At 51.6% G+C, this 14308-nt stretch overlaps 1 protein-coding gene across 1 annotated transcript in view; it reads left to right on the forward strand.

The window, feature by feature from the left end:
- Positions 1-14308, forward strand: part of COL22A1 (collagen type XXII alpha 1 chain) — a 200874-nt gene that overhangs the window by 37005 nt on the left and 149561 nt on the right. The window contains exons 6-10 of the mRNA XM_068983408.1: positions 2072-2347; positions 4083-4163; positions 5339-5455; positions 7938-7982; positions 10090-10152. Of these exons, the coding sequence (XP_068839509.1) occupies positions 2072-2347; positions 4083-4163; positions 5339-5455; positions 7938-7982; positions 10090-10152 (582 nt within the window). The remainder of the gene's footprint in view (positions 1-2071; positions 2348-4082; positions 4164-5338; positions 5456-7937; positions 7983-10089; positions 10153-14308) is intronic.

Here is a 14308-nt window from a genome sequence, read left to right on the forward strand (position 1 = left end):
TGAGCAGTGTTGCGAGCAGCCTCACTGTGTGCTCTTGGACCTGTAGACATGTAACCGTGTAGCTATATTTACCTCCGTGACCCCATGTAGGATTACAGCCTCCCTTGACCACTGGCATGTCATTGGGAGAAACTGAGGGGCGCTCACTCATTCCAGGTCTGATAAAGGGCCAGGAAGGAGGCTGGCCCTGGAGCAGGGGTGGAGGGGGGCATACTTAGAGATGAGGCTCCTGACCGGGTGGGCGGCCAGTGCAGGGACCTGAGACCAGGCCCTGGAAGGTGGGCAGGCCTGGAACAGGGAGCCTGGGAGACCGTTGTCCTCTTGGCGAGGGATGAGGCTGACTTAGACCAAGTGATCATGGGGAACTGGGGAGAAATCGGATTCCGGGCATGTATTTTGAAAATAGAATCGGCAGGGTTTGCTGACGGATCCGACCCGTGGGTTGTCTTCCTGAGGCCTCCTGGCTCAGATTGGTAGACGCAGGACTTGGGCCTGACAGGCCTTCCTGTGCTCTGTATCGTGCTGGAAGAAATGGAAACATTGGAGAAAAAGTCATGGCCTCATGAAGCTCCCCAGGTCCTCAGGGATTCAGGGCTCAAACAGGTGAAGCCAATTGCAAGAAGTAGCAGACTAGGTTTAATCACAAGTATTAGATTATATGCATGCGAAGTTTCAGGAGGAGGGCATGGCAACACACTCGAGTATTCTTGCCTGGAGAATCCCCATGGACAGAGGAACCTGGCGGGCGGCAGTCCATGGAGTTGCAGAGAGTTGGACACAACTGAGCGACTAAGCACAGCACATGTTTCAGGTTATTAGGGGTTCATAGTTTTGTTTCTCACTATAATTGTAACATACCACCAGACAGTGCAAAAAATAATAAATCTTAGGTCCCCCTTGGCTGGACTGAGCCCACGTGGAGCCCAGACAGGGGAACCAGAACACCTGGGTGGTGTCCTGAACACTGGCTGATCTACAGAGCAGTGGGCTCCTTCCTTTAACCTCAGAGCTCCCATTCATTCATTCCCTTTCTGTTAAGTGCTACTGTGTGGTGTGTGTTGGTTGTCCTAGCTACTGGGGTTAAAGAAATGAGTGACAGAGACAGAGTGCCTGCTTAAAAAGATGGGGTGGGGCAGGCAAGAAACAGATGGACCAAATAAGTGAATGAGATACTTTCATATACTGACCCAAAGTGCTATGAAAAAATAAATCAACAAGCCTGAGGATGTGAGAGCAAATGACCAGGCTAGAATCCAGTTATGTGTGTGTCTCAGAGAAGGCTGCACTGCAGGGATGTCTTTGAACTCGCTTGATTTATTATAGTTGATATGTGGAACAGCGCTTGACTTATAACAAGTACTGTGAATGTTTTACATATCTGTAAATTCATTTAATCCCTGTAACAGCTCTGTGAAGTCAGCACTATCATTGGTGCTATTTTACAAATGAAGAAATAGCACAGAGAGGTTAAATAACCTGCCTGAGGTCACGCAGCTTAAAAGTGATTTGCCAGTTTGGGTGTAGGAGGAAAGTAAAAGTTTCCTCCAGAGTTTTCCAGGCATTTTACAAAAGGCAAAATGGGGGTAATCCAGTGAACAAGAAGGGCAAGTTCCCTGTATTTTGCTGGGACTTCATTTTTATCCTCAAGGTGAGAGAGAGAGCAGGTTAGTGGCAGGTTAGTTGACAGATCACAGACTGGCACCTGGCACCTGGAAACAGTCTTGTTCTCTGGGCTTTAAAGGACACTGAAACCACTCGCGGTTTCTGGTAGGTCTCACAGCTCAAGCCTCATCCACACTTGCAGGTTTACAAAGTGCTCTTACCGGCTTGGCCCCTCTCGGCATTTGAGAGTTTGACCCCTGGATTAACGTGTGAGCTCAAGTCTTCCAGTACAAGGTTGGGAACAGTGTACAAGGTAGCTGTCAGCCATCGCATCGCAGTGAGGGGGCCGCAGAGGCTGACCGGCTGGGGAGGGTTGCGGCCGGGGCCTGACTCTGCGGCCTCCCCTCTCCGCTGTCCTCTCCGCCTCGGGCCCAGGCAGCTCACAGGCCCCCGGTGCCCTCCTCCGCAGGTGTCCATCCGGCTGGACGGCGAGAACAAGGCTGTGGAGTACAGCGCCGTTGGCGCCATGAAGGACGCCGTCAGGGTGGTCTTCCGGGGCCCCCGGGTCCACGACCTCTTCGACCGGGACTGGCACAAGGTGGCCCTGAGCGTGCAGGCCCAGCACGCCTCCCTGTACGTCGACTGCGCGCTGGTGCAGACGCTGCCCCTCGAGGAGCGGGAGAACATCGACATCCAGGGCAAGACGGCGATCGGCAAGCGCCTCTACGACAGCGTGCCTGTTGACGTGAGTTCCGGGGTCACGGGGTCACCTCAGCGGAGGGGCCTCAGGAGCCGGGTGCCCCCGCGCCTGCCTGTATCACTCGGGCCGTCTTAGGAGGGAGGGCCCCGGCTCAGAACACTGCCAGGTCCCGTCATTCACTCGTTCAGTGACCTAGCCACTTGCTCATTTAGCGTATCTGCCGAGCACCTCCTGTGTGCCGGGCACTGTGCTCTGTGCTGGGAATGTGGCTCATGTGTCTCTATATCACACTCACACTCGTCAGGCAGAGTCACGTCTGACTCTTGTGTGACCCCATGGACTGTGGCCCACAAGGCTCCTCTGTCTATGGGATTCTCCAGGCAAGAATACTGGAGTGGGTCGCTATACCCTCCTGCAGGGAATCTTCCCGACCCAGGGATTAAACCCACATCTTCTGTGTCCCCTGCGTTGCAGGCAGATTCTTTACTGCTGAGCCACGTCTACCTATAAGTGTAGGCAAAATCGATGGGTAGGTAGTTATATAGTTTCCTTTACATTTAAATAGACTCTTTTCCCTTCTCTGATTGTGGGAAATTAGGAAAATATAGGCAAGTATGTGGGAAATAAGTAAAAAGCATCCTCATTCAACTATCCTGGGATGTTCACCGGGAATGATTCAGTAGCTGGAAAGAGCTGTCCTTCCATCTTCATTCCATCATTCTTCTTTCTTTGCTTTTCCTCCTCCTTTTCTCTCTTTTCCCTTTTCGTTTAATGTATTTTCTCCTCTAGAGGTGCATTCCGACACCTACACACACACACACACACACACACACACACACACACACACACACACGCGCGCGCGCGCGCGCGCGCGCGCGCACGCGCACCGTCTTCAAACTAAAGTCACTCTATCCTTCTGACCGGAAGTGTCCCCCGCTTGTCAAGGTGTGAAAGAATCATGCTCTGGGATAGCTAGCTCTTCCCAAAGCCATCTCTTTTTTTCCCCCATGTATTTGCATTTCTGTGATCGAATGTAGCGTTGTTGGATGTGTGCTGGATGTTTTGAAATGTATGTACAACATAGTCGCATACTGTTTTTTTCCTTTCAAAATTATGTGTCTAAGCTTTTATTCCTTTTAGCTGCTTCGTAATACTGTATTTTCATGTACATTTTGCTTATTTGTTCTCCTGTTGGTGGGTATTTAGGTTGCCTTGGTGTTTTACCATCATAACCAACAGGTCTTGGGTTTTGAATATGCTGGTATCTCTTCAGATGTGCTTTCTTGGAGAAAATGGGGGTAATAGAGCCCCTTTATATTAAGGGGCACAGTGGGATTGAAGACAGTGATAGAAGCAGATTTGTGATATGAAAGAAGTTCAGCTAAGACACTCTGTGGAGCTGCTGACGATTCAAAAAGGGGAACACGCTGAAGCTTTGGAGACCGTTGGTGACCACGTCACAGCCCGGCCTATAGTGAGCGCAGCGGCATTGAGCGGGGAGAGGAGGGGCGTGCGAGGGCCTGGCTCACAGAAAGCAGGAGACACTGCTCCTAGCCTGTGCTCACTCGCTCCTTGCACGCAGGGCTTGCACTTTTGGAAGGATGGGATGTTGGTAGATGACACTTTGGCTCCCTCTGACATTCAGCTCAGAGTCAGACCACCACACAGGACCCCAAGGCGGAAGTGGACCGGATCCCTGAGTGGGGCCTGCCTGATACCAGGGGGGAGCCTGGGTTCTGAGCCCCCCAAACTCATCCTCTGACCTCGCTTCCCCTCCCAGTTTGACCTCCAGCGGGTCGTGATTTACTGCGACTCCCGACACGCGGAACTGGAGACCTGCTGTGACATCCCCTCCGGTCCGGTGAGCAGAGACTCTGCCCGGGGGGTGGGGGGACAGGCCCTGACTTCCTCCCTGTGACCCCCTGGGGAGGCGGTGTCCAGGGTCTGGGAGCAGAATCAGGACACCCGCCATCAGAGTTCGGCCTGGGAGGGAGCCCGGTGGTCATCACCAGGGGCTCCAGTTCCGGGTCGGGTGGGGCCTGGGTTGGGGGAGCAGGTCCCTCTGGCCTCAGTCAGCTGCCCTGGGGGCCCAGCTCTGGGTGGTGAGGGGCAGAGGCTGGCTGCGTGTCCCTAGAAGAGAAGGGCTTTGGTGCTGCCAGTGCTCAGGGCTCATCAGCAGGACTGGGGAGGCAGCTCGGGGTCAGGAACAGAGGGCCGGCCCAGACTGCCTGCTGTGCCTGGACCCTCTGTGCGGTTCTGCCGGTCCTGGGCCCTCCCCACCTCCGCCTCCGCCCAGGTGCCTCCTCTCCACTCTCTTTGCCAAGGACCCATCCCGAGGATGCTTCGGTAGTCCTGCCTTGTGGGGCTAAAGGCTAAAATCCCCATTCTGTGCTCGGCCGGCCCAGGTCCTGAGTACAGTGAGCACCAGGTCAGCGTGTCCTGTCTCAGGATGACCATCGGGCACAGGCACCCAGAGGCGGTCGTTGTCAGAGGTGGGGCTGCAGGGTCAGATGAGCCCGGCGGTTGAGAGAGGAGAGGGAGGGAAGGGAGGAGGACAGATTAAATTAGGAGAGAGCAAAGGGAGGCAACGAGCGAGGCAGTGGAGGGGAAGGGAAGGGGGAAAAAAGGGAGGGAAGGGGAGAAGTAAGTCATTATCCAGCATTTGGCTGGCTCCTGGTTTCCAGACTCTGAGCTCGATACTTCAGTTCAGTCCCACTAAACCCTTCTCACCGCATTATGATGGAAATGCCCTTGTCCCCATTTTGCGGAGGTTAACACTGAGGCTCAGAGGTGTTAAGCAGTTCCCGTAGGCTGCTGAGAGGCCAGTGGAGGGGCCGAGTGAGACCCGTTGGCTCATCTGACTCCATGCCCATCTGACTCCGAGGTCTCAGGGTGCCAGGACCTACAGTCAGATACTTGCCTGTCCTGCTCAGGCTCCAGCCTCCTCAGGATTCCCAGCTCCCCTTTGCCTGGACAGGGAAGCACTCTAGGGTGCGGGACAAGAAGCCAGGTTCTGACCGCTGTGCTTCCTCCCAGTGTCAGGTGACTGTGCTGATGGAACCCTCCCCGCCGCCCCAGCCGCCTCCCACCTCCGGCAGTGAGCAGATCGGATTTTTGAAGACCATCAACTGCTCCTGCCCACCTGGAGAAAAGGTACACAGTCCACCCTCAGCTGCAGGCCTGGGGCCCCAGTGGGCCCAGAGCTCACAGAACTATCGGTGGAGCTGGAATTTCCCATCATGCACGTGGGCTGCCAGGGCAGGATGACCCCGGGCTCCAGGTAACTCTCCGGTCTGGGAACCATCCTTTCTCCTGGGACTTCCTCTGGATCTCTGTAGGCCTTGGGAGGGGAGACCCTCAGACTCCACTGGGATGAACATTTTCCTGAAGTTAATGATGTCTTCCCAAAGTTTCTCTGCCTCCTGGTGTCCTCTTCAACTCCTGTGCAACTAAACAGGCATATCTGCTTTGAGAATAAGTGTCAGCAGGGCAGTGGCAGAGGGTTCAGGTGGCTCTGTGGGGTCCATCCTCATCCCTCTGTGCTCTGTTGGCCATGCTGTGTAATCTAAATGTATATAGGAATAGAGTTTAGCGCTTCTTGTTTTAAAACCCAGTTCATTTCTGACTAGCACCACCACCTCCTGTTTGTCTGGATGAAATGTCTCCTTGGATGCCTAGGGCCTTCATCTGTTGTTTTTCTGTAGACCAGCGGCCTTCTTAATAAGAAAAAAATTTCCACTGTCGGAGCAGAACAAATAACACCAGGATGACAAATTGGAGTTGGTCTCCACGAGGCTCTGCTTTAGGCTCTGCCCAGGCTCTGCCCTGGGTGGCCCCAGGGCCCTCCATCTCCAGTGTTCGGCTTAGCCATCGCTCTGTCTACCCCTCCCAGCTCGGGACTGGCACGCAGCGGGTGCCCCCAGACTTTACAGGGGTCTTGGGAGACAGGCCAGCATACAAAGTGGTGATTGAGGTTACTTGGAATAAACACACTTTAAGAATTTCCCAACAGATGTGTTTCATTAAGCCTGCCCGTCATGGAAGCCTCTCCTCCCTACCACCTTCCCTCTCCTCTGTTCTCCCTCACTCTCGTCTTTCTTATTTCCTCCCAGAGGGCCCCTCAGGAGCTCTCAGTCAGGTGGGGTGGTCAGACCATGGTCCTACCTGCTGGGAGACCTCGAGGAGCCACCCCAGTCTTGCTGCGAGCTGAAGCTTTCCTGGGGAGTCGGTGAAGTGGGGCGCCTCTGGCCTGGTGCTGGGTTCTGATTGGCAGAAGCCAGGGAGGGAGTCAGAGTGGGTGCCCACAGGGTGCCGGGCAGGGCTCTTCCTCCTCTACGGCGCCCTGGGCACGCTCAGGGCTTCAGGCCATGGACAACATGCTGATCATATTCTCACCCATCAATGTCATAACAAAAGCAACCATCCAAACCCAAATCCTTTGGAGTCTTTGTTTTCCGTTAAAAACCCCAAATGAGAAGGGTAACTGCAGCAATGTGAGGTTTGGCGCACCGGCGTGCAGACTGTGCCAGGGAGAGTGGCCAGTGGGGCTCTGCCCAGGTCAGGGTTTCCCCGGAGCCCTGCCATGGCGGGGACCCCTGAGGGGAAGTCGAGTCAAGCAAGCTTCCACCTTCTCTTAGCACCTACCTTCCCCGCCCCCAGCTCACAGACACCCGCTGGATGGCCACTGACCTCCTCAGCTCAGCCTCTGGATCCCCTGCCCCAGCTTTCTCTGCTCTGTGCAGCCCCTCAGCTCCAGTTGCCCTTCTTGCCTCATTTCACTCCATGTTCCCCTCCCAGTCTCCAGGCAGGCAGGAGCGTCCTGTCCTGTGGAGGGGGCAAGATCCTCCTTGACTTCTGCAGTTTGCATGTGAAGCTTCTTCTGCCTAGAACACCTTTTCCCCCTCCAGCCTTTTTATCTGGCTAATGCCTGCTCTTCTTTCAAGACATCCTCAGAAAATCCTTTTCTCATAATATTATTGCCTGATTTTCCTCCTTCCTTCCACCTGTCCTCCACTTCCCTGCTCCTCCCTTCCCCTCCTTTCGGCTCCCTCCCTCCTTGTATCCTTCCCTCCATTATTCACATCCATCCATTCAGTTCAGTAATTATCTGTTCAGCACCTCTATTTGCATGACATTATGACCCTTTTCTCTCCCTCTTCTTCCACCTACCGTGGCAGTTATCACCCTGGATGAAGACTGTCTGCTTGTCTCTACTTCCATAAGCGTGTAAATTCCAGATGGCAAAGAATGAATCGTTTCATGTGTGTATTTTCAGCCACTGTATTAAATAATGATTGAGTTGGTGGGAAGGTGGGATCCAGGCAGGGTATGAAGCGATGGATGGAATGGATTATTGGGTGATGCTCCCCAGAGTTTGAGGCTGGCATCTGTCGATTGATGGATGATCTCTCCACCAGTAGCTGTATTTGGAGGCCGGGTCCCAGCTCCCCATGCAGGTTGGCAGTTTGGGATCAGGAGCTCTCAGCTGCCATGAACTCTGTCCAGCTCACTGATCAGCATGTGGCTTACTAAGAGACTGGCTTACGAGCCTGTGCCTGGGATCGCCCACCGGTGAAGAGAGAAGGGGGAAATCAAGACAGAGCCTTACTTGTTTCTTTTGTCTTTCTTCCTTTAGGGTGAGAAGGGCTTCCATGGCCCCGTGGGACTCCCCGGCCCAAAGGTCAGTACTGGAGCTGCAGATGAGTCCTTTGAGCCTGAGGATCTTTTGATTTGCTCTCTTTGTAAGAAAGAAAAAAAAAAGTAACCAAAACAGTGGTGTGTTAGTTTACCGTCCTGTGGGGTTTTTCTTCTGAGCTTGTTGAGATGGAAGAGCAGAGCAAGTGCCATGACGTTCAGAACCTTTGAGTCTCTTCACAGCTCAGAAGGGTCATCTCTCAGCTTGACAGTGGGAGCTAGAAGGAGGTGGAACTCGCACGCCCAGGCTCAGATCCTGTTTGTTCCAGCAGCCTCAGTTCTCTGTGGTCAGCTAACCTTTCATCCATCCTTTTAGGCCTCTATATTCCAGAAACTTTGGGGGTTGGGCTTTAAACAGTCTGTTTAGCACCTGCGATCTGTTTGTTTAAATTGGTTGGAATTATTTTTGTGCTCTTTTTCCAAGCTCATCAATTGCTCAAAGCCAGGTGTCTCCCTGGGGGCTCCCCCTTCCTCATTCAGGGACCAGCCTCTTCTCTCTCCACCACTGCCCAGGTTCACAGCATTTATGGGGCAGGACGGGGCTGTCATCTCCCATCATGGTTTTGGTCTCAGAAAGCTGAGACCTGGAAATATGTGGATTGCCCCTGGGGGTGGGTCATACAGTGGCTGAGGGCAGAGGTCATTGTGGCCCAGTGACCATCACCTGGTCTGGTGTCAGAAAGAGGGGCTGAGTGTAAGCGTGGAGACACAGGGGTGCCTCCCTTCCCTCCTCCCTACCTCACTCTCCCCCTCCCCCTTTTGTTCCTTCTCCCCCTCCCTCATCTGCATGGATGATGTTCATATTTAGCGAACCACCATGGAGTGCCTGCTAAGGTCCCTTTTCCCTTCTTCCTTCCTCTGTGTATCTCTGTCACCTCCCCTCCTCTCACCCTGCTCCCCTCTGCCTCCAGTCTCCTAGAATGGAGAGGACACACACAGACACACATGGGCGTGCACACACACACACACACACACATGGGTGTGCACACATGTGCACACACACACAGACACACATGGGCATGCACGCACACACACAGGCATGCACGCATACACAAAGACACACATACACACATGGGCATGCACACACACACACACACACACGGGTGTGCATGCGTGTGCGCACACACACACAAGCAGCTCTGAGATCCAGGGTGCCCGGTGTTCTCTGCAAAGATGAGAATGAGGGTTTCTGCTCAGGTACCCCCAGGCTGTAACCTTGTCTCCTCGGCTGTCAGATGAAAGAAGGGAGCAGAGCCGTCTGAGGGTGTGAGCCTCTAAGTAGAAAATGTTTGTCTGAAGCAGCGACTGTTCACAGAGCAACCTTACCGGGGCTGTGATGGAACAGATCTGGGGTGTGCGGGTGGCAGAGCCCACCCCCCAGCCCTGGGAAAGAAGGCAAGGTGCAAGGGAGGGATTCCAAGGAGAGAAGAGGCCCCGCTGCCTGCAGGGGAGCCTGGCTGCCCCGTGGCTGGTCAGCTGTCCTGGCCCTTCATCCGTGTCCCAGCCTGTCCACAGTTAGGAGGCTGCGTGAACACTTGTGAGTCCCTTGGCTCCGTTTAGCTAGAGGTCACTCAGGTCATGTCCACAGGTGTGGCCTGGTGGACCCAGGTGCCCAGGACCTCTCAGGGTGCGAGGATGTACCTGTGGGTGACAGGGAGCCGGGTGCCCAGGACTCAGAGGCAGCAGGAAGAGGCATGACTGGGCGATGGGAGAGTGGGTGGGGGAGTGGGGCCAGAGAGGGGCCCTAAAGCTGCCGGGGGGGCTCCAGGATGCCTGGGGCCCCCGCCCGAGCTGGGTCCGGTAGGATGCGTGGAATCTCCCATTCCCGCTCCCGGCGACCAGTGTGTGAGGCTTTCATCCAACTTGTTGTCTCAAGCTGCCCTGGGCTCCTGGAATTAGGAGGTTGGGGAAGTTATTCAGATGCTTCTCCTCTCTCCGGGGGTGGGAAACCTGGCCTCATGGTGCAGTTGGCAGTGACAAAACCAGTCGCTTCCAGGAAATGGGGGCAAGGAGGCCCGTGGGCAGCTGGTGTCGGGGAGCCTTGCCCGACTGGAGGACCTGACCCGCTGCTGTCTCTGGTTTCTGCCCCTCAGGGAGACGTGGGAGCCACTGGGCTGGCGGGCGCTCCTGGACCCAAGGGAGAGAAAGGAGATACGGTGAGTGAAGGCCTCTCCACCATGGCTAGTGTCGGGCGGCCCCTCTCCATGGGCATGGGGGGCCTCCCGGCCACTCTGGCCTCACCCCGCACCACCCCACCCCCAACCCCTGGAATCCTGTGCTCCAGAGCGCTGCATCCCCTAGCATCAATGGCACAGATTCAGAGTAGGTGGGCCCCAGCCACTGGCCTTGGCTCCAGCCTTCATTAGCTGCCTGACTGTGAGGTCAGTCTCTTAACCTCTGAAAATCTCATCTTACTCCACTAGCAAAGTAAAGAAAATAACAGCTTTGTCTATAAAATGCCTGGGCCGTGGTAGGTGGTCCATGAATGAGAGTGGGTATAGCCAGTTCCTTTTAGGTTCTGTGCTCAGGGGGTTCCCTGAAGATAAGGCAGATGAGAAGAGTCGCTCTCCTAGACGAGTTAGCCTGGCAGATAGCACCCCTCATGTCATCATCTGAGAGCTTGTAGTTGTAACTGTACCACCTGCCCTTCTTCACCAGTGCTTTGTGTGGGAATCCTCCTTACTTCTCAGAAGCACTTATTTTAAATTCTTATTGGAATATGGTTGATTTACAGTATCGGGTTGGTTTTTGGTGTACAGCAGAGCAAATCAGCCTTACGCATCCCTTCTTTTTTGGATTTCCTTCCCACTTAGGTGACCGCAGAGCATTGACTAGAGTTCCTTGTGCCATACAGTTGGTTCTCATTGGTTATCTATTTTAGACTTGGTATCGGGAGTGTATATATGCCAGCCTCAATCTCCCAGTTGATCCCACCCCAGAACATAGTCTCTTCACTTCTCTGATGTGAAGGATACAGGATCTTCAGACTTGTATGATATGCTCGTTATCACAGAGCCTGCGTGTGTCAGAGGCGAGATTTGAACCTGTTTTAATCTGAGTCTTGTGGTCACCCGCTGAGCTGTGCCTTTCACCCGCACCGTGTACCTGCCTCCTGTAGGGGTAGGAAGCACCTGCTCTGTGCAGAACAACAGGGAAGTAGGAAGACCTGCTGGTGTAACAGTGTGCATCATACTGTTTGACAGTATTCTTTCTCACTTAACCTTCAGATCAGTGTTACAAGGTGGGGGCTAGTGAAACACCCATCTTACTCATACACGGGGAAGAAAAGCAGAAACAGCCAGCGAGAGGTCTCAGATGTAAGATTTAACAGACAAAGCCTGCGGAGCAGGCACTAAATCGTATCCAAAGAACTAAAGGAAACTTCTGAAGGAAATGGAGGGGAGTGTTGTGACAATATCTCATCAAATACAGAATATAAGAAGTATAACAGATTTGAACTGGCTGAAGAAAGAGCCAGAATTCTTGAAAATAAATCAGCGGAGATTACTTAAACTGAAGATCAGAGAGAAAAAATAATGAATAGAAATGAAGAGCCTCAGAGAAATGTGGGGGCCCGTGAAGTTGATCAGTGGGCACATAATATGGTTACCAGGAGAAGAGCATAAAAAGTAATCAGAGAAATCATGTCTAAAGACATCCTAAACTTGATGAAGCATAGTCATCTACACACTCAGAAAGCCTCAGGAACTCCAGTCAAGAAATGCAAAAGGAAATCCATCCTTAGAAACATCATAGTATCAATTTGTTGTTCAGTCACTAAGTCGTGTCCAGCTCTTTGCAACCCAATGGACTGCAGCACACCAGGCCTCCCTCTCCTTCACCGTCTCTCAGAGTTTGCTCGAACTCATGTCCATTGAGTTGGTGATGCCATCCGACCGTCTCATCCTCTGTCATCCCCTTCTCCTCCTGCCCTCAATCTTTCCCAGCATCAGGGTCTTTTCCAGTGAGTCAGCTCTTCACATCAGGTGGCCAAAGTATTGGAGCTTCAACTTCAGCATCAGTCGTTCAATGAATATTCAGTTGATTTCCTTCAGGATTGACTGCTTTGATCTTGCAATCCAAGGGACTCTCAAGAGTCTACTCAAGAACCATAATTCAAAAGCATCAGTTATTCAGTGCTCAGCCCTCTTTATGGTCCAACTCTCACATCCATACATGACTACTGGAAAAACCATAGCTTTGACTATATGGACCTTTGTTGACAAAGTAATGTCTCTGCTTTTTAATACACTGTCTAGGAGTCTTCCAAAGAGCAAGCATCTTTCAGTTCCATGACTGCAGTTACCGTCTGCAGTGATTTTAGAGCCCAAGGAAACAATATCAATAAAAAATGCTAAAAGACAAAACAAAAAATGGGAAAGTAGCAGAAGAAAAATGAGTCACGATGTGGAAGGAAAGCCCAATAACATCATCAGCTGACTCATCACCAAAAATAATTGAGGTCAGAATGTAGGGGGATGACAACTTCAAAGTAATAATTATGACAATGTATCACTGGATACTTAACAAGTATTTGTTAACGACAGTAGCTCTAAAAGGGGGGAGATGGAATAGGTCACATAGCAGTATGTTTCTCAATCTCACTGGAAGTAAGTTAGTGTAAGTCTCAGGTTGATCTTGAAAAGTTAAGACATACACGGTAAACTTCAAACAACCTCCAAGAAAAATAATTTAAAAGTGTATAGTGAAAATATCCTTAAAGAGGTTAAAGTACTGCAGTAAAAATGTACTCATGTAGTACAGGAAAGATTAATAAAGAAGGAAAACAAGGAACAAAGTCAGGAGGCATAGAAAACAGAAAGTTAGATGGCGTATGTAAATCTGCCTATATCAAAGCCAGCACTGCCTGTAAATGGATTATACAAACTAACTTAAAAAGCAGAGATTTTTCAGACTGGACATAAAAGCAAGATCCAGCCGTGTTGTGTCTAGAGGAGACAAACTTTAGATTCAAATACATAAACAGGTTGAAAATGAAACTGTGGCCAATACACATTCTGCAAGTTGAAAACATTAAAAATTGGAGTGACTATAGCCATACCAGAGAGTAGGCTTTAAAATGTTAATAGAAACAAAGAGGAGCATTTTATCATGATAAGAATGTTGATCCTTCAGAAATATGCAACGATTATCAACATGTGTGCACCTAAGAACAGAACCCCTAAATACGTGAAGTCAGTACTGAGAATTGAGGTGAGAGATAAACAAGTCATCACCAAGGATTAGAGATGGCAGCGCTCCCCTTGCAGTAACGGGCGTGCAGCGGGGAGTGTGGAGGAATGGAGCCCTCGAGTATGCTGCAGCTGCTTTGAAAAACCATCTGGCACCCCTTAAAGGGTTAAACACGAAATTGCCACAAGACCCAGCAGTTCCGCTCCTTGGTATACAGCCAAGAGAAATGAAAACACGTGTTTGTACGAAACTTTGTCCATGGATTTTCATAGCGGCGTTATTCATCATAACCGAACAGCAGAAACAACCCAAGTGTTCATCACCTGACGAACGGATAAATAAAATGTGTCTTAGCCATGCAATGTCATATTGTTCTGCAATAGAATGAGGTTTGATGCAGGCCATAAGGGGAGTGAACCTTGAAAACACTTTGCTAAGGAAACACTGGCTATGAAACGGGTCATAAAAGCCTGGATATTGTGTGATTTCCTTTATATAAAATGTCTAGAATAGGCAAACCTACAGAGACAGGACGGAGAAGGCAATGGCACCCCCACTCCAGTACTCTTGCCTGGAAAATCCCATGGGCAGAGGAGCCTGGTGGGCTGCAGTCCATGGGGTCGCTAGGAGTCGGACACGACTGAGCGACTTCACTTTCACTTTTCACTTTCATGCATTGGAGAAGGAAATGGCAACCCACTCCAGTGTTCTTGCCTGGAGAATCCCAGGGACAGGGGAGCCTGGTGGGCTGCCGTCTATGGGGTCATACAGAGTCGGATACGACTGACACGTCTTAGCAGTACAGAGACAGGAAACAGACTGATTGTTCCCAGAGCAGAGGGTGAGGGAAAAGGGGAGTGAAAACTATGGGTATGGGGTTCTTTGAGGGGTGATGAAACGTTCTAAAATTGATTGTGGTGATGTTGCACAAGTCTATAAAAGTACTAAATTGAATTGTAAATAGCTGAATTATGTGCTGTGTGGATTATATCTTGGGCTTCCCTGGTGGCTCAGTGGTAAAGAATCTGCCCGCCAGTGCAGGAGACTCAGGTTCGATCTCTGGGTTGGGAAGATCCCCTGGAGAAGGAAATGGCAACCCACTGCAGTCTTCTTGCCTGG

This window comes from Capricornis sumatraensis, chromosome 11 (assembly GCF_032405125.1).
Source record: "Capricornis sumatraensis isolate serow.1 chromosome 11, serow.2, whole genome shotgun sequence".
Lineage (NCBI taxonomy): Eukaryota > Metazoa > Chordata > Mammalia > Artiodactyla > Bovidae > Capricornis > Capricornis sumatraensis.